This window comes from Prunus avium, chromosome 2, assembly GCF_965620075.1.
Source record: "Prunus avium chromosome 2, drPruAviu1.hap1.1, whole genome shotgun sequence".
NCBI classification, from domain to species: Eukaryota; Viridiplantae; Streptophyta; class Magnoliopsida; order Rosales; family Rosaceae; genus Prunus; species Prunus avium.
The window spans coordinates 43,374,074-43,393,880 of NC_142285.1; the positions used below are offsets into that span (position 1 = coordinate 43,374,074).

Consider the following 19,807-nt stretch of genomic DNA (forward strand, 5'->3'; position numbering starts at 1 on the left):
ACCCAAATTAACAAAATCGTAACGGCCGTTTACAACATAACCACGTTATATACCCGCTAAACTTCCGTCACACGTAAAACCAAAAAAATTAAATTGAAAATGAAAAATCGAAGATGCTTCCAACTGCATAAATACCTCTGTCTCTCTCTCTTTCTCTCTCTCATGTATAGTTATCTTTACTTCCCTCTAGCTCCTTCTAACAGTGAATTTTCTTGGGAAAATGTTCGAGAATTTCGGATTCTCGGAGCAATTTGGGAAAATAAAGCCACAAAAAGAAGCTCGGATGGAAATGACGACTGAAATTTGAATTTCTCATTCGATCGTCATTTCACCTGAATTTCTCTTCTCCGATTGCTAGCTTCTTTATGTAAGGATACATTTTGCTGTTTCTTCATTTTTCTTAAGTTAATTTCCTGTATAATATTTCTGATTTAATCTGCTTGCTTCACTGGGAAAATGTGGATAAAATATCCAAACATTTGCCCTATAGGAGGGAGAGAGCCTGCTCTCTCTCTCTCAGTCACGCACACAATTTATGCTTTTATTAATCCTAGCCTGATCCTTTCGTTGCCAAATGCTATTCTTAAGACCTGACTTTTTTGCTGCATTTCTTAGATAATAGATATATAATGTTTTGTTTTCTGAGGGATGAAGACAATGAACAGAACAGGGATTGATTTGAGGGTTTTAGTATGTCATTCCAGAGATACTTATGTCAATACGCATTTGTTTTATTATATTCCTCATAATCCCTTAAAATCTAATTGGAAGATTCTTTTGCATTTTGTAGGAAGCTGGATTCAGACTTGCAGGGAAGGTAATTTCATTTCAAGCAATCCAAGTTGTGACTTATACCAAATGTTAGGTACTGCCTAAAACTCCAGGAACCAATAGTCTGAGAAAAAGATTGCAGGCTTGAAAAGAACAATAAGAGGAAGATCATTATATTTTCATCAGCTTTGATTGTTGTGGGACTTGGGGTTTTGGATTACCCCATTTGTTAGTTTTCCTGAGGGCATATGAGAATAGTTTGAAGCTGTAGTCTGATTTGAGTTACAAGGGCTTTAAATTTAGAGGACCAACAATGTCGATAGCCAGTGTAGCTCTTAGTCCTGTGTATGAAGAATCTTTTAAATTTCCCTGCAATTTCACCGGCCAATATGGTCCATTCTCCGGTGACTCAATTTTGATATACCTCAGTGTTGGTGGGTCTGTAGTTCCTATGTGTGTAACAGAGTCGGATTCCATTGCTTCAGTGAAACTGAGAATCCAGGCCTCTAAAGGTTTCTTTGTGAAGAAACAGAAACTAGTTTTTGAAGGAAGAGAATTGGCTAGGAACAATTCATGTGTCCGGGACTATGGGGTAACAGATGGGAACCTATTGCATTTGGTACTGAGGCTTTCAGATCTCCAAGCTATTACTGTTAGGACTGTATGTGGCAAGGAATTTGAATTCCATGTTGAGAGGAGTAGAAATGTGGGTTATGTGAAGCAGCAGATTGCTAAGAAAGGGAAAAGTTTCGTTGACCCCAAGGATCAAGAACTGACATGTGATGGTGAGGAGCTCGAAGATCAGAGACTCATTAATGACATCTGCAAAAGTAATGATGCTATGATTCACTTGCTGGTTAGGAAATCTGCTAAAGTTAGGGCTAAACCAATAGAGAAGGATTTTGTAGTGTCTGTTGAGGCGTTAAATTTGAATGGGGAGAAGACTGCTTTAGTAAGGGATTTTGCGGAATGTCAGGTTGTAGAGAGAAGTCCATTGCAAAGAGAATTCCTTCTGGAACCTCTAATTGTAAATTCTAAGATTGAATTGTCATTGGGGATTAAAAGGCTAATTTACTCTACTTCTGATGGGTTAGAGAGAGGCAATGAGCCAGTTCAGTCTTCAGAGGGATCCGGAGGAGCTTATTTCATGCAAGATTCATCTGGTCTGAAGTATGTTTCTGTCTTTAAGCCAAATGATGAGGAGCCGATGGCAGCAAACAACCCTCGGGGGTTGCCCTTGTCACTTGATGGTGAAGGTTTGAAGAAGGGTACACGGGTGGGAGAAGGGGCATTGAGGGAAGTTGCTGCTTACATTTTGGATCATCCAAGGAGTGGGCCTCGTACATTTTACCACGAGGAGAAGGGCTTTGCTGGAGTTCCCCCCACAGTTATGGTCAAGTGCTTGCACAGAGGATTTAATCATCCAGAAGGTTATGAGTATGCTTCCAAGAATGTGAAGATTGGATCGCTGCAGATGTTCATGAAGAATAACGGAAGTTGTGAGGATATGGGTCCTCGTGCTTTCCCAGTGCATGAGGTGCACAAAATTTCTGTTTTGGACATAAGGTTGGCAAACGCAGATAGGCATGCTGGAAACATATTGGTCATCAGAGAGGGTGAAGAAGGGCAAATTGTGCTTATTCCGATTGATCATGGCTACTGCTTGCCTGAAAACGTAAGTGTCTAATTCTTCTTTTATCGATGCTTAATTAGAGTAGGAGATATTGGTTTTTGTTCCCATGTCATATTGTTCGAAGAATTCAAATCGATTTTGGAGCACACAGAAACTCTTTTGTAGTTACCGTTTCAAGCTTCTACAATTAGAACTTTGGGAAGAGCATGCATGTCTCTTGCTTACTTTTAATGTGTAAAATGCAGTTTGAAGATTGCACATTTGACTGGCTTTACTGGCCTCAAGCTCACCAACCATATTCGTCTGATACCCTTGAGTACATCAAATCACTAGATGCTGAACAAGATATCGAACTATTGAAGTTTCATGGATGGGTCTTACCACCTGAGAGTGCCCGCACCCTCCGCATTTCCACCATGCTTCTGAAGAAAGGTGCGGAGAGAGGACTGACTCCCTTTGCTATTGGAAGCATCATGTGCAGGGAGACCTTGAAGAAGGAATCTGTCATTGAACAGATCATTCAAGAAGCACAAGAAGCTGAGCTCCCAGGAACAAGCGAAGGTGCATTTCTCGAATCTGTGTCATCAATCATGGATCGACGCCTTGATGAGCTTATATACTGAATATCATGCATTAGTGCATATATATGGTACTGTATATGCATGGATGACAGGCCTCTAGGCTCCATCCATCCATCTGTAATGGACTGCAACTTCTTTTTTACTGTAGATATATGCTGGATCGTTGCATCTACCGCCTAAGTAACTACAACATCTCTTCCTCCATTCCACTTATGTCACTTGGAAGCATGTTGGGAAAAAATTTATAAATAAAATAAAAAAAAAAAGTGCTTGTGTTACTTACTGTATGCATATTTCTTAAACTTGGGTTAGAGAAATAATAAATGATATATTAGAACATAATACATACTTCATTCATTGTCCAATTTACTTCAGTTTTTTATGCTGATGCTTTGCTAGCTGTATATGTTTCTCAATTGCAGTTTCTGAGTTTAGAATCTAGATCATACAACTTTAAATATTTAGTGGGGTTATAGGGAATAACAATTCTCAAGATGCAGTAAATGTGATAGGGTGATTTTACTTTTGACTGGTGTTGGAAAATTGAGCCTGTTTTGTATGTATGTATGAGGGAAAAGGGGGGGGGGGGGTGGGGGGAATGGAACGGAAGCAGTATAATTTGGGCCCTCCACGTGAAACGTGAAAACTCATACTCAGAAGAAGAAGCATACATAATAAATGATGAAGATCAATATCAGTATGGGGTAGGGAACATGAGCCATGTGAGAATTTGGTGTTTGGTGGCAAAAAAATGGAAAAATGTTCGAACTCACATTCACATCAACTTGACTGGACAACCACATCCCACCATAGCTGGCCATGCTCCTTTCCTTTCGCTTGGTCTTTGGAAGATGGCCGCCAGACATACCTGGCCAACTTTCTGATTTATATAGTACAGGACAAGATAGGATAGATAGGTAGGAGGAGGAGGGCCAAAGAAACCAGCACTTGGTTTGACCCAAACCTAATGACAAAACAAAGAAACTAGTTGCACCACCACATAATTCAATTTCACAAAGTCTATATAGGTTTATGGCAAAGTCGCTAGCTTTTTTTATGGTGGGTTTTCTGGGTCGGAAGAGGGAATTTTAACAAGACAATCATTATTCATATTTCAGATTCAGTCATGAAAATGTGGCCTCATCTGAGGAGCTACTTCTCACTTCCACGAAGCTCCCAAGTCCCCACATCATTTTTCTTCCCACCGTCACGACCCCACAGACAGACACCAAACACTAATTGAAAATGGTGACGACGACCACAAAGATCCAATCATTCAAATGACAATAGAGTCAATATCTGAAATTGACATTATTGTCCTCCAGTTTGTTCGCATTCCACGCACGCACATAATTTCTTACATTATTTTACTACACGAATGATGCGACGGGAGTTCTCGTATACCAATACCACCAACATCATTGAGTCAAATGACTAAAAAGAACATTGCGACTTATTCTCATATAATGTTGAAAAAAAATATACAACAAAATATAAAGACTATATTCATACAGTTACCAACAAAATAGAGCATTTACCCACTAATGGTTTACTGCGGACTGTAATTTTAGACCGAAAGCCCGGCCAAGAATGCCACTCCGGTAGACGGCAACCACGACGACCCATATATAAACTGTGCAACCGTAAACTTACCCGCCTCCACCGGGGAGGTAATCACCCTGTACCCGGGCCACTTCACCCGCTGCCCCACTGCCCCGCCCGGCCCAGAATTCATGTATTCACCGTAGTACAGCGTGTCAAGGGCAAAAGTGGTATTCCACTCGAGCCATCCACGTGGATGTACGTGATCGCCAATATACGATAACATGTACACGACCCTCGAGTACAACTTCCACGGACGGCCCAGATACGTCGGGAAGCTACCCTTGGCCGCCTCGAGATCGGAGGTGGCGAGGATCCGGCAAGCGTGGATCGAAATGCCCGTGTTCTGATTCGGGTCCTTTCGGTTTTGGGCGGTGATCGTGTTCTTCTGAGAGGGCAGGGGCTTCCGGGCGTAGATACTGCAGTTTTGGAAAACTACAGCGGCGTTGCCGAAAATGAAGTCGACTGTTCCGTAAATGTCGGTTTCCCGGATGAACTGGCGGTTGGAGTGGACGTAAAATGTGTCTTGGTATCCGATGATGTTGCAGCGGTAGACGACGGCGTGGTCGGCCCCGATTCGGAGGGCTACGGCTTGGTGCTTGCTGGGCCCGGCCCAATTCTCAAACGTTATGTCCCGTGCAATAAAACCAGCTCCAGTTGCCGCTGTGGACAAACAACAACAAATAAATTCTCAATAAACGCATCATCTAATTACTTCTACGGTCTACCTACCCACCGACCTCAAATAATAATACAATTGGGTTGGGATTTGACTGAATTGGGTGGATAGGAGATAAATAATATTAGGTAGGAGAAGAGAAGAATGAGAAGATTCCACTTTGGAGGTAGAATTGTTGCTTTGGCATGAAATGACACAAAGACACTAATATTCAATTCTTTCTTTATATGCCAATTTAAAATTCCCAAACCTCCAAATAAAGAATAATTGTAGATGCCAACTAATATTTCAAGTAAAAGTTGTAGGAAAAAAGCTTAACAATTTAACAAGGGCCTCATTTAGAATTTTCGCAGTTCAGGTGGTTAGAAAGGATATGAGGTCAGACAAGCATCACCAAAGTTGCATGAGAGAGAATACTTGTATACAACAACAACAGGACACGTGCAAGTAGTAACTCATTTCATGCATGGTAATGAATAATGAGGATATGAGAGTAAATATGAGAGTAGATTAGATTAAAGTAGAATTATCTTTTTTTGTTCAGAAGAAAGTGAAAACAATGATCAGGCAGTAGGGTGGGAAGAGAAAATTACCGAAGCTTGCTGTGTGGAAAGTGGTGATGCTCTGAGAAACGCTTCTCCCACCTGTAATCACTGTTTTGCCCTTCCCATCTCCAATGAACATCAAGTTGGTTTTCTTCCTCCCCACCTTCAAATTATCCTCTTCGTACCTGCAATTAAAAAATTAAAAAAATTAAAAAGAAATGTAATTTTTACTAATTACTAAAAATAAAAATAAAAATAAAAATAAAAAAAAAGGTTCCACGCAAAGCATTCCTTTGGAGTTTGGAGTTTGGAGTTTGGAGTTTGAAGTTTGAAGTGGATGCCAGCAAGAATTAAATTGACCCGCACATGCCAGTAGATGTCACATTACATGCACAAATCCATCGTGTGCCTTACAATTTATGACTGTGGGTAGAAAACAACGTCTATGCAAGCATCATCCCAAACCAATCCAATAATACGAGTACGACCACTCTCCACCGACAATCACTCACATCACCAAAAGATAAAATAAAAAATTCATTCTCCATTAATTAAACTCTAAAGTACCACAGGAAAAGGGGTATTTTCGTAAAACCTAATTTAATCAGTCAGAAAGGGGGGCGGGGAGGATTAATATTAATGCAGTGAGTCACATTATTATACTTCCGTGTTGTGTGTGATAAAAGGGAGCCCGACTTAAAGTCAATGCACAAATGAATACACAAAAGGAATTTTATTACCAACAAAAATAAGCGCTTTTGAGAAAATCTTTTCACGGAATAATGGCTACCCAAAGCAAAGCAACCACTCCATCGGATGCCAAAAGTGATTAATTTTAATTAAAATCCAAAGAACAAAGAACAGAGCACCAAACTCAGCTTTATGAGTGAGTGAGTGAGAGTGGGATCAATTACCTTCCTGCCCTCACGTAAATAACGATCCGGCGAGAACTATATTCAGGCGCCTTCTTGATCGCCTCGGCGATCGTCTTGTACGTTCCGTTGCCGTCTTTCGAGACAATGATGTCGGCCTGTATCTGCGACACCGGCACCGACAGCAACTTCCTCTCCCTACTGCTCAGCCATCTCGGCAAATCTCGAGAGACATCGGCATTATCTCCCATGATGTCGCGCTCCATCGAATTCAGCAACCTCCTCCGGTTCTGAATCGGCACCCCAGAGAAATCGTCGCCGGCGCCGATTGCCGAGTAGATCGCGAGGCAGTTGCTCACGAGCTCCGACAAGTCCCTGAGCCTCGTGTCCATCTCGCTCTTCACGGGCCCACTCGCCTGCGAGAACCCCTCCCCGCACGTGTCCTGATTAGTGAGTGCCGCGCTCAGCCACGTCAGCACGTCCTGGGTGGATGCAGCGGCGGCGGCGGCCCCGGGGGCTACGGAGGTGAGGGAGCGGGAGAGGGCGTCGATGGAGGAGTCGAGGAGCTCGAGGCAGTCGTCGTAGGCGGAGCGGGAGTGCGGGTCCATCTGGAGGTAGGAGAGAGAGGAGGAGAGGTAGAGGGCTTTGCTGAGGTGCTGCAGCGTCATGTTGAAGGAAATGTGGACGAGGTCCTGCTCGGACGCGTGGACGGAGCCGGGGAAGTCGAGGAGGGAGTTGACGCAGAGGGAGCGGAACTGAGTCTTGGCGCAGGCGTCGGAGATGGCCTGGGTGGGCTTGAGGTGGGGGCCGGAGGATTGGGGGGAGGCCTTGGAGCGGACGACGAGGAGGAGGACGGCGGAGACGGCGGAGGCGAGAATGAGAGCGGCGGAGAGGAGGGAGATTAGGATGAGCTTTTTTTTGTTGTTGGGTTTGGAGTTGGAGAAAGAGGAGGGTGGGTTTTGGGGTTGGTCGGCCACGTGGTGCATGGAGGAGCCTCCCGGGTCCGACGGTTGGAGTCTGCCGTAGCCCATTGTTTTGATTTCTGTTGTTTTCGCCGGAAGAGTTAAATTGGAGAGATGGGCAGGTCTGAGTTTGAGCAGAGAGAGTGAAAGAGGGAAGATTGAAGTGTGGGGTTTAAAGATAGGGTGGGGGCTGTGTATTTATATATAATTAATTAATTAACTTGTGAATTAAATATTAAAATATTAATAAGAAGAAGAAGACGGGTGTGTATGTGCGTTGGTGTACGTACGTATGTATATATGATGAAATGGAGAGATGGAGAGAGAAGGGGTGGGGACGAGAGGAGAATAAAAGAGGTTGGTGTGAGGTCTGTGTCGAAAGGGGGATTAGCTGGCTGCTACTATTATGAGTCCCCAGCGTAATGCAACGGGGGTAGGGATGTTTTTTTCCACTAATACAGAGTCACAGTCTGTCTTGTTTTTTTAGGTCGAAAGAGTCACAGTCTTACTTTTTTGGGGTAAAATAGTCAGAGTGTTACTTTAGACAACAACAAAAGAGGTTTCTATTTGTAATTTTTAATGAAAATAGAGTTTGGTTTTTAATTATATATAGAGTTTTGAACAAGTGGAAGGAGATGGAACATGTACTAGAATTTAGAAAGAAACTATATGTTTGGTTGACGTCAAAATCTTTAGTTAAAGTTAAGGATAGATAGTGGTGTGTGTCTGCCTGCACATCACAGATTCACAGTGCATGCATTGCATTGCATGATTCTCTTAGCTCTTAAGCTAACTTGAGACTGTGCTGCTCAGTAGTAAGTATCTTGTTGCGCATGACATCTTTTTCTACCTTTTTTAAACCACATTTGTTCCTATCTTGTATTCATTCACATGTACAAATTAGGACTAGGGTATAAACAAATTTAACTAGTTTTTTTTTTTTAATTTTATTTAAACTATATTATTTTACGAGACGTACCAAAAGAATTCAAACTTGAATCAAATGGTCCATAAGAAATCATTAATATATGTATAAGATTTTGAGAGATTATTAGTGTTTGATGTATACTTGTAATGGAAGCGTGGATGTGATGTATACTTGTAATTTGATGGCACTATTAACAATATATGTGAATAGGACTGACATTGATATACCTTTTTTGAGCTTTGATATATCACAAGAAATTGCTTACAAGTTTAAACCTCTTTTCCACAACGCACGTACGTTCTCTCAACTCAACTCTATCTTTGTCTGCATTATGTCTAGACATTGACCACCAGTACTACACATGAATGCTAGTGTTTAGCTGTTTAGGGATTTTAATCTGGTCCATTTTTGCATATTAATTTCTTTGTGCACGTAAGAAGTAATGGTGTTTAAAGACTTTGTTTAGGTCATAAATCTAATGGGAGAATATGTAGATTGACTTTGTTTTCAGTGCATTTACTTTCTTTGGGGTTGGGGTGGGAGGGTGTTATATATCGTGATCGATCCTGCCAAGATTTAAGTAGAAAATAGCCCACCCTACCTTCCTCATTCATGCAAGTAGAATGAATTAAAATCACTTCTCTAATCACAACTTAGCCAAATTAAGATTGCTTTTTATAATTAAGCAGAAATTAACAAGGTACCGTATGGCACATTAGTTCATTTTTCAACTTTTTTAATCATTAAAAAAAGGACGTGAGGCCCGACTCCATGATGTAGGCCTTTGTATATATACCCACCTTCGTGGAAAGCGATCTGATGCCAGAATATTTTAGATTCTCATTCTAATAATTGAGACTTGTACAATTTTCAACAGAAAAATTAGAAAATCTGCTCAAGAACAAAATGCAATTAAATTACGTTATCTTTTCCCTTTGGTCATGACTCATCATGTATCATAGATTCATATCATATATAAGTTCGAATTTAGGACCGAATTTATTAAAATAAGGAACAAGTCAATACAAATAAATAAAAGGGGGCGCTTTGTGCCAAAGATGCATGCAGTTAGGCAAAAGAAAAAGGGACATATATAAAAGGCGATCGATTACCTTACGAGGAAGGCAAGTCCTTTCCCCTTTCCCCTTTGCCCTTTGCTTTGGTGGTGAATAAAAACGCTCCTTGGAAAAAAGCAATTCGGGATTTGGAAGAAACCTGTGACAATATATTGTGGTATTTCTCTCTGAAAATCATATATGAATATAATATTTTTCTTTTACCATTTATTGTGGACTTCAAAGACAAAATTCAACAAATCTTCTTGTGGCGAAACAGGGTTAGCAGCAGTATGTAACACGTAAAGCAGATACAGAAGGAGTCCCGATCAAATTTCGCCGACAGTGAATTACAATTAGAATACTTTCGCCATGGTTCATGAGCACTCACGACGACTTTGACTTTTTGTTTGTTTGTTTTTCATCTTTTATTTCTTCGAATTCGTATGAGAGAGGACCTTTTGTTGTATCTCATGATGTCATTTTTTGCATTACTCTTGTGTTTGGTTGGCTAGAAAATTGTTACAAGTATGAATATGGAAACGGAGACAATTCCAGTTTCAATTCAAATTTAAAATTGTTACATCACATCAGATGCGTTTTACTCGTACAATGCATGATTTATTTATGCTTTTACATTTTAAGGAAAGCCAAAAAAGAAGGTGGTATGGTTAGTTAATGATTAAAATGCATTAATATTGAAGAAATAATAATGAGTTGTTTAAGTCCAACGTGGATCTATAGAGAAAAGGAAGGATTTGACCATAGCAATGAGAGAATTACTGGTCACACCACCACCACCAACAGCAAGCTAAAAGCAAATTAACAAAACCAAAAAGAGATTTGGAAGCATTGCATGCAAGTGCATGTGACTGCTTTCATTATGGTAGGGGACACAGGGCCTATTGCTCCCTTCATAATCACATGATTTGTTTAACTATTAACACATATATACACATCACCTCATCGACTAATTATTTTTGGAGGCACATATTATTAATGCTGTAAGATTTTCTAATAAGATTTTGCAGGCAAATTATTAAGACTGGAGAGGTGTGGTGGCTAAGCCCCTAGCATTTTTATTTGTATGAGTTGTGGAGCCGTCCACATGCTTCCCTAACGAAAACATCGCAGTACATGGATCAGATTTTCAATTCAAGTATCTATATCCATATGCCTAACTAATGAGTATCACCCAATTAATGAGACAATATATAAATATATAATAATATATAGGTGAGTGTTCTAATCATGGTTGCTTTTGATAATGATTTGATAATGATCTTTTAATTTTTTTGGAAGGAATAATGATCTTTAATTAATACAAACAAAATGGTTTCTAAATATTTGATTGCTTTATATATATATGTTTTCAGCCGTCAATCCCTCCACAATATTTAACCGGACTAAAGACAAGAATGGTCATCCTCCTTATTCTTTCATCTTGTTTCACCTTAAAAATAAAAATAATTTTTTTTACCACCGAGCAAGTAATTGATTTGTCCAAAGTTTAATCAAAAGTTAAGTTTGTTAGTGTGCAAATTTACGCGCATCTAATTACACGCCAAATTCTATTTGTAGTTGTCGTCGACTTATATACGGTAAATATCTAATCTCATAGGTCCTTAAGTAGACATTAGTTATTTTCGTAAACACCATAAATTCACGATTTCCATCACTTGCAATAAGTATATGATTATAGGAGAAAGTGAGACTAGTGTAGTGGTTTGGAGCAAATGTATGTTTTTTCAGAAAAAATTATGAGTTCGAGTCTTAATATTCTTGTTATGAAAAAGGTGTCCTTAAAAAATTAGATGATTATATGAAAAGAGGGAAGAGGGGAGTCATTATCATGTCTATTAAAGCAAACTAGCTTCCCTTTGAGTTTGAGCCTATTATGCTATGAAAGAAAGTCACATCAAAAAAAGCTAATGCAAAAAGAAAGCGAGAGTAGCTAGGTATTACTATATTTGATTATACTGGGCAAATCACTTTCCCAATTGAAAAAAAAGTAGGAAGAAAAACATCAGGATTCACGCAAAGATGGTTTGAAGTCAAGTTAACTATAATAACAGCGGCACTTGTAGTTTAATGAATTTGGGTCGGTGTCACATAGGACCTTTCATTCACAAGATAAAACTGACGAAAACAACTTCCACCAGCCCTAGTTTTGCTTAGCTAGCTATATTCACTTCACTGACCAAGGAGGATTAGCTTAATTAACTATCCATATATATATATATATATATATATGTTGAAATATATTTGTGAGAAAATTGGGTAGACAGACACAATTATAATATGACAACTGTCCACTACAAATGTTGTTTGATAGTGTGAGAGAGAGAAATATGGTTTATACCAATGAGAGAGAGAGATAGAGAGAGAAAAAGAGAAGGATGGATCATGGATTAATGGAATGAATGGGCCATATCCCATATGCATTTTGGAGTTTTTGGACCACATTCTATCACGAATATCTTACCCCTCCCTAATGTTTCTTAGTTTTTGGACCACAAATAAAAATATTATTTCAGGTTCCAAATTTATTATTGAAATCTTTAGTCATATACTCATTCTATCACGAATATCTTACCCCTCCCTATTGAGTGTTTTGGACTTTTTTATGAGGTTTTGGGGTTGAGTTTGTTTTAAGAAATCAATGACAGTTCTTTTTGTTATGTTGTAAATGAGCTTTGAGTGTGTTTCTAAAGTCCATTTTATATATATGATTTTTTAATAATTTGGGCTCTTATATTATGTATAATAGTGAATCTCCCTTTATTATTTGTATCGCATCGTCAATCAGTTAGCTACTGCAATAACGCGTGAATGAATAAGTTATAAGATTAGTCATAAACGTGGAATTTGGAAACTTCCAAAAACTATCCTATTAGCGAAAGCAAGAAAGATAAGTGGGCCCAGGCCAGGCCCATGACAGAGAAGAGAAGCCCCATCACACGAGGCTAGGCTAACCCCCCTGTCGTAAAACGATACGACCGCGTACGCGTACGGTGTACCCTTCATACTTGATAAAGGTGGATAAGTAAATAAAACAGATGGAGAGATGGAGGTGCGGGGAATCGAACCCCGTGCCTCTCGCATGCGAAGCGAGCGCTCTACCATATGAGCTACACCCCCTGTTGTGATTAACTCTCCTGAAAAATATATTATCATTGAGCTAGACAACAATCGTATTATTATATTGGGTGGGTGGGGGACATTTTGCATAACATTCTAAATCTGTAAGCGTTGAACTTGCCATTTGTTTACAAACAAGCGGACCGATTGCATCAGTTAGCCAGCGACAGACGGAGAGAGAGAGAGAGGAGAGCTCCATCAAAATTGGGAAGAAACCAGAGTTCTGAGGTCGCAAGGTATTATTCTTCACTTCTCACTGCTCAAGTTTTGTCCTTTTTAAAGTTTTACCTTCATTCTTCGATGCGTAATACATTTGTATCAATATGGTGGGTGATTCGTATGTAGCATTGACAATAAACTAGAAAGTTAGTTGGATTGGATCCAAATATAATGCAGGAATTGTTGGTTTGATCCACAAAGCTTGGAGATGAACTAGTCTTTAGTCCTTATAGTCTATAGGATTGTTGATATCTGGTTTGGTCTGCTTGGCTTCTTGTTCTCTCTGCATCCATCCACGGACGAGCAGAGATAGGTCGGTACAAGTTGGCGTTAATAATAATAAGAGCTTCTTTGCTTGCTGCCTTATAATAAATACAGAAATTCATCAACTTTCATTTCTTGGAGTTGGGTGGGGGTTTCAGATGGTGGCGGCTTTGAATTTGAATGGATCTAATTGGAGTTGGAGGTTTTAACAATTATGTTATGTGGCCGTGCAGTGCAGCAGCCTGTGAAATTTGGCTGAGTTAACTCAGTGAATGTACAGGCTCTAACTCGTACTATACAGAGACCAGGGCCCAATTGCAAGGCCCTTCCAACTGTGGCCCGGTCAGGCCTACACATGATGAAGCCTGTCTGACTTAACTCGTGGCAAAGACTTGGCCTACCTTTGAAAGTCCATGGCTTTCTCAATTGTTATTTGTTAGAAGGAAGCCACTGAGCTTTGACTTTGAGCCCTTTCGGACCAACATTATTAAACTATGAAGAGAAAATGGAGGGATCACCATCGAATGATGTTATTTTTTACTTCAGAATTCAGGGGGTTTTTCCAACAAGGAAGCAAGGTAGTATCTATGTTCCCAGGCCAATTTAAGCCATGCAATCGGCTGCAAAGTTCTTTGTTTCTCTGTAAAAATGTGACTTATCCTGCTTTCCTAGACTTTGGCTTGCCCCTCATGATGGTGATGAGATCAAGTAGAGGGTGAGAGTTTTCCACAATGGCAGTGACAGAGTCAACTACTTCAACTAACAAATTCAGGGTTATTTTTCATCGTCCCCACCTATTAAATGAACTGCTCATCGCGTACTTAAAACCCACATGAGAACAAAGAGCAGAAGACACTCATGTATCACAAAAAGACACAAGCTTTGTTGAAAAGTGAGATCAACACAATTAAAAAACCACAAGACATGGAGCCAGAGACAAAAGTTGCAGCTACCAGCAGACATGATGAGCCAATCACCAACGAAGATCGTCTAACTCTAAGCCCGGCATCCCGTTTGTTTCATTCACCTCAGTTCAACTGCTACATCGTTATAGTCATGGGTTTCCAGACAGGAATCAATGCGGAAGTTGTTAAAGCTGGTTTAAAGGAAACCTTGTATCATCATCCTCGCTTCTCTAGCAAGCTGGTAAAGAAACTATTCCATTCCTTCCTTCTTTTCTTTGTTTATTTGTATATGGTTTCTTATTGTTTCTGCAGACATTAGTTACTTTTGGGACATTGTTATGGTAAATCCAGTTGATACTTGTTTAAAGCTTTCTGTTGTATAATTCACAGGAGAACAAGGATAGCAAAGGTGGAAAGAAGAGATGGATCCGAGTATCGGTAAATGAAGAAGACCATGTTTTTGTTCCAAACTTGGATTCAAATATAGACCATCCTGATCAATTTGTAGAAGACTACATTTCAAACCTTACCACAGCACCTCTTGACCTTTCCAAGCCATTATGGGAGGTACATCTCCTCAATGTTAAAACCTCGTATGCAGAAGCTGTTGCAGTGTTTCGGCTTCACCATTCAATGGGTGATGGTGCATCTCTCATGTCACTTCTTCTAGCATGTACCAGAAAAACATCTGACCCAGATGCATTGCCTACTGTTCCCACCAAGACTCGGGCGGATTCTTCAAGTAATTCGAGCTGGTTCTGGTGGTTCATATTGGCTATTTGGTCTGGAATAACACTGATATGGAACACTTTAGTGGATATGGTGCTGTTTATAGCAACACTTGTATTTTGGCAAGACACAAAAACTCCTATCAAAGGTGCCCCTGGTGTTGAGCTCACTGCCAAGCGCTTCGTGCATCGGACAGTCAGTTTGGATCACATAAAGCAAGTGAAGAACGCAATGGGGATGGTATGTTGATCAATTCTTGAAAAATATACGTAGACATTAGGCACACGCACACACTTCTTTGGGAAAAGCTTGGTATAAACATGAAAATTGAAAAGGGCAAATGATATAGTACTCAGATGCTATAATGCCATACTGTACGGTTGGGCAGTCACAAATTATTGGAGGTTTATGGCTCCTGTAGTTATGATGAACCAATATATTAGTTCGTGTTACATTAACCTGAAAGGCAGAGCGCATACTTCTTTTTGTGGTAATTTTTTTGGTATCCAACGAAGCTACCAAATTCTAGTCCCAATCCTTAATGACTGGGACCAGAATTTAGGTCTAGTCCAGCCCAGTCGTAGCAAAATGGTGGCAGCTATCATGAACTTTCTGATGTGATGATAAAAAAATGCGGCTGGACAACCATCTGCCGTCTGGTGGGGTTTGTTCAAAACATTCTGTATCCGCTTATTGATTAATAATATTGGAACATAAAGCAGACCATTAACAAGTTTTCTTTATTAGTACCCCTGCATATGCTTCTTTTCACATGGATTTTCTGAAAGTAAATTATTTTAACATTAACCAGACTATCAATGATGTTGTATTCGGAGTGACACAAGCGGGTCTATCGCAGTATCTGAACCGCAGATATGGTGAGTTTTCCTTGGAATTGATTCTTCCCTTCCCTTTGTAATATTACCCGAGCAGATTATATCGGTAACATTATTCTGTTAGTTGAGTTATTAAAGATTTTTCTTTCGTTTCAATTGGCAAGAAACATCTTGGAAATGTTTAAAGAAGTTCCTACTCCCACATAAAGTTTTCATAGTGTCATGTATTCAAATTGATTAGTCTGATGTTTAAGATTAGAACACAAGTATTTGTCATCTTATCAGTTAAAATGTAGTTTCTCTCAATTATTTTTTCACTTCACATTTCAAGATAAAGAAGCATGAAACACCTTTACCTCTGGACAAACAAATGGTTCAATGTATTCCTTAGCTCGTTGTTCTAATCAGCAGGCCAAAATGAGAAATACGAGGGATCAAAGCAGAAGAGGAGTAATCTTCCGAAAAACATCCGCCTGAGAGCAAATGTTCTCGCTAATTTAAGACCAACTGTTGGAATCCAGGTGAATACCCCTCCTCAATCTTCATGCATGCATATAAAACAGCGTAGCCAAACTATATGATATCTCAGTGGAAATCTAAAACTGTGAATTGGTTTCTATTCATAATTGTGATATGGCCTTATATGACAACATAGGATATAATATCATTCAGAAGTTGTCCAGGAAACATTTTTCCCCGGTAAAAGATGCTTAGTTTGCCTAGCTCGCATATACTGTTTCTTCTCTTATGTTATTTACATCACAGGCTCTGGCTGATATGATGGCTAAGACGTCCAAGGCTAGGTGGGGTAATAGGTTCGGATATATTCTTATCCCCTTCACCATCGCCCTACAAGATGGACCACTGGATTATGTTCGTCAAGCCAAAGCCGTCATTGATCGAAAAAAGCACTCGCTTGAAGCTTTCTGCACATACTTAATTGCCAATGTTTTAATCAAAATTATAGGAGCTAAGGTACCAATATTTCCTCTGTCTTCTCCAGCATATTGTTATTTTAAGGAGCGAACACTAGAATAGTTTTTAAGAATGTCAATGTTTTCACACGCAGGCTGCTGGATCTATAGCACACAGAGTTATTTCTCATTCCACACTATCATTCTCAAACTTGGTTGGTCCCCTTGAAGAAATTAGCTTTTACGGCCATCCAATAACTTTCATGGCTCCTTACGTTTACGGGCATCCTCATGTAGGTTCTCTTATAAATGCCAATAATTCTCCTTGATCATGAAGTTGCCTCCAAATCTACCAATTAACTGCAATCTAAAATATTGGAAACAACTACCTGACTCTGTTCTTGAAAAATGGTGAATATACTTTTTATTTGGTTTTTTTTATTTATGTTCGCTTTTGCCATTCTGTTGCAGGCACTGCATATGCATTTCCAAAGCTACGTTGATAAAATGACGATTTGCTTAACCATCGACCCGGACGTAATACCTGACCCTAATAAGTTGTTGGATGATTTAGAGGAATCACTCAAACTCATTTGTGATGCTGTTTTAGACAGAGGGCTCACCAAGGAAGAAGTTGTCTAGGCTAAACTAGTCTCGATAGAGAATAGATTGTCTAAGCTTCTATTTGCGCATCCCCAAGTATTGGTTTTTTGGAGTTGTTCTGGACATAAGTGGAAACACAGCTCAAACAGCTGCATGTGCTGCTGCAAACTCGTGATTCTTCTTGCTATTGTGGACTAGGTAGTTGGTTCAACGTAGCTGTGATGTTTGTCTTTTAGGTAGTTAATTGAAGCTGTCATTTTCTTGTAGGGTAAGCTTTGGTAATGTACTTACAGAGAGCTTTGCTCAGTTATGTAAAACCACATTACAGTGACATGCCAATGCCATTAACCCAAATCAATTCAGACCGATACTTTGAGCAGTTTAGAGTAACAATTGTTTAGTGCTTGGTTTTTCATACATTCATAGTACTTAATTTATTGCAGTTGGGTTTCATTGGTCCTTTTGTATTATGGGCAGGCCTGCACAGAGCCACACGTACCTGACTTGTGCAGAGGCTCAACCCACCTCTGAGAATTGGTTGGCCTGCTCAATTGTTAACTTGTGCATGCATCTTTCCATAGCCCTTTTTTTCTTGAAAAAACTGTATAATTTATGTACTTAGTTTCTCTTTCCATTGATCAGACCATAAATGATGCTGTAGTGGGAATGACACAAGCAGGCCTCTCACGGTATGGTGAGTTTTCTTCCCTTTCTACTGTTACCTAAATAGTTTAAATTCAACCATTAGTATCTATCTGCATATTCTATATATCAATATAGCAGGTCATGAATATGAGAAAGATGAGGGAGCAAAGCAGAAGAGAAATAATAATCTTCCAAAAAGCATCCGCCTTAGAGCAAACATTATCGTGAACTTAAGAGCAACTGTTGAGATTCAGGTGAGTTTAAAACAAAGCATAAAACTACTTGACACATCTCTAATTCTTAATGAAAATCCGAAAGTTTAAAACTAGTACTTGGGTTTGACTCATACAACAGGCTCTGGCTGATATGATGGCCAAAGAGGCCAAGACCAGCTGGGGTTGGGGAAATTGGATTGGAATAAATAAATAAAAGTATAGCCATGCGGCTATACATTTTTTGACACGTAGGCACTTACTCGCTAGGCGCTAAGCTGGTACTTTTTTTTATAACTAGTGTAGCCGAACGGCTATACTCGGGATTTTTTATTTAAAAATTGTATAGCCGCACGGCTTTACTGGGCTCTTTTTTTAATTTTTTTAATAAATAGTATAGCCGATCGGCTATATTCTTTACATAGATATTGTGATCTTTTTTTTGTTAATTGTTTTTTCCCCATTTTTGTTTACCTATAAGAGTAGTTTAGAGCATTATCCATTACTATTAAGCCATTATCCGAGTCTTTATTGTCCCCTTTTGAATTTTAACCTTTTTAGAGCTATTAACAGTATAAAGAATTTAGCATTTTCACGTTTAATACTCGTATTGTACATGTACGTATGTATTTTTCATGTTTAATACACTTGTTTTTCACAAATTTTTTAATTATAGACACAAAATTCACGTATTATTCAAATAATTTTCACATATTATTGAATAAAAATAATATATATATATAAAAAAATTTAAATCAATCATATTAAAATATTATATAGTGGCTGAACTTATTAGTTGTAATTTGCCAAAATATTGCTGAATAAAACACGTACATATTTTATTCATATTTTTCCCGTTTCGTATTTTACTAACTGTGAAAGAATGTGAGAGGCTAAGATTATTTCTTACTTGTTGTAACAAAAATGCAAGATGGTGATTTTGCAATCTCTTTGCCAACCAGAACAACAATTTCAAACAAAGATTTAAGGGTATAGTAGTTAGTGAGGTGGTAGTATCGTTCATGTAAAGTGTAGTTTGAAATGTGAAGCAATTACCAAGAAAGAACACTCCAACTCAGCATGCAATTCTCTACAACAAATAATGTCTACAGTAACAAAATTTAGTAGCACTCGAGAGAATGAGATAGACCAAACTACACTCCAACTCACAAAAAAAAAAAAAAAGGAACTCTCAAATTGATTTATTGTGAAATTTCTCTCTCTTCAATATCTACTTTTGGAGATGTGGAAACTAGCAAATTAATATTTATAAAGTATAAACTAATGCAACTAGAAGGGTCCTTTTCTTTTATTTTTTTTCAATAAATAGTATAGCCGTGTGGCTATACCCCTATTAAATATAAGGGTTATTCGCAGCAATGGTCCCTCAACTATACCCCAAGTTACACTTTGGTCACTCAACTCAAATATTAGTTGCAGAGGTCACTCAATTAGGTGTTTTGTTGCACCGTTAGTCCTAATGTTAAGTCTGTTACTTTTTCTGCTTAAAATGATGACGTGGCAAGCATCTCTTAAATTATTGAAGGGCAAATGTGACTTTTCAGTTAACATTATTTGTTGCAATGATCCCTCAACTATACTCGGAGTTACATTTTGGTCACTCAATTAGATGTTGTGTTGCACCATTAGTCCCTGCCGTTAGAGAGACTTGAAGGTAGGACTAACGGTGCAACAAAACACCTAATTGAGT

General features: G+C 39.0%; 3 protein-coding genes and 1 non-coding gene across 8 annotated transcripts; 2 read left to right on the forward strand and 2 right to left on the reverse strand.

Annotated features, from left to right (window-relative positions):
- The first annotated feature begins 151 nt into the window (after nt 1–151).
- Nucleotides 152–3,327, forward strand: LOC110767190 (phosphatidylinositol 4-kinase gamma-like protein). Its single transcript, XM_021970665.2, has 3 exons — nt 152–367; nt 791–2,446; nt 2,650–3,327. Exons 2-3 carry the CDS (start codon nt 1,085–1,087, stop codon nt 3,025–3,027), a joined length of 1,740 nt encoding a protein of 579 aa, XP_021826357.1. The 5' UTR covers nt 152–367; nt 791–1,084; the 3' UTR covers nt 3,028–3,327.
- Nucleotides 3,328–4,420: 1,093 nt separating this feature from the next.
- Nucleotides 4,421–7,833, reverse strand: LOC110767189 (putative pectinesterase/pectinesterase inhibitor 34). Its single transcript, XM_021970663.2, has 3 exons — nt 6,726–7,833; nt 5,860–5,996; nt 4,421–5,250 (listed from the first exon to the last, which is right to left on the reverse strand). The coding sequence occupies exons 1-3, from the start codon at nt 7,712–7,714 to the stop codon at nt 4,553–4,555; spliced, it is 1,824 nt and encodes a 607-aa protein (XP_021826355.2). The 5' UTR covers nt 7,715–7,833; the 3' UTR covers nt 4,421–4,552.
- Nucleotides 7,834–12,696: 4,863 nt separating this feature from the next.
- On the reverse strand, nt 12,697–12,769 carry TRNAA-CGC (transfer RNA alanine (anticodon CGC)). Its single transcript has one exon. It is a non-coding gene; the product is annotated as a tRNA-Ala (tRNA).
- Nucleotides 12,770–12,775: 6 nt separating this feature from the next.
- On the forward strand, nt 12,776–17,570 carry LOC110767191 (wax ester synthase/diacylglycerol acyltransferase 11-like). 5 transcript variants are annotated; one of them, XM_088249685.1, is made up of 9 exons: nt 12,776–13,005; nt 13,486–13,830; nt 13,925–14,398; nt 14,548–15,126; nt 15,698–15,764; nt 16,131–16,243; nt 16,488–16,697; nt 16,792–16,929; nt 17,108–17,570. In XM_088249685.1, exons 3-9 carry the CDS (start codon nt 14,111–14,113, stop codon nt 17,276–17,278), a joined length of 1,566 nt encoding a protein of 521 aa, XP_088105811.1. In that variant the 5' UTR covers nt 12,776–13,005; nt 13,486–13,830; nt 13,925–14,110; the 3' UTR covers nt 17,279–17,570. The 5 variants fall into 5 exon arrangements, with proteins under 5 accessions (XP_088105811.1, XP_021826359.2, XP_021826358.2 ...); XM_021970667.2 differs by having other exon boundaries at nt 13,367–14,398; XM_021970666.2 differs by having other exon boundaries at nt 13,486–14,398.
- The last annotated feature ends 2,237 nt before the right edge of the window (nt 17,571–19,807 follow it).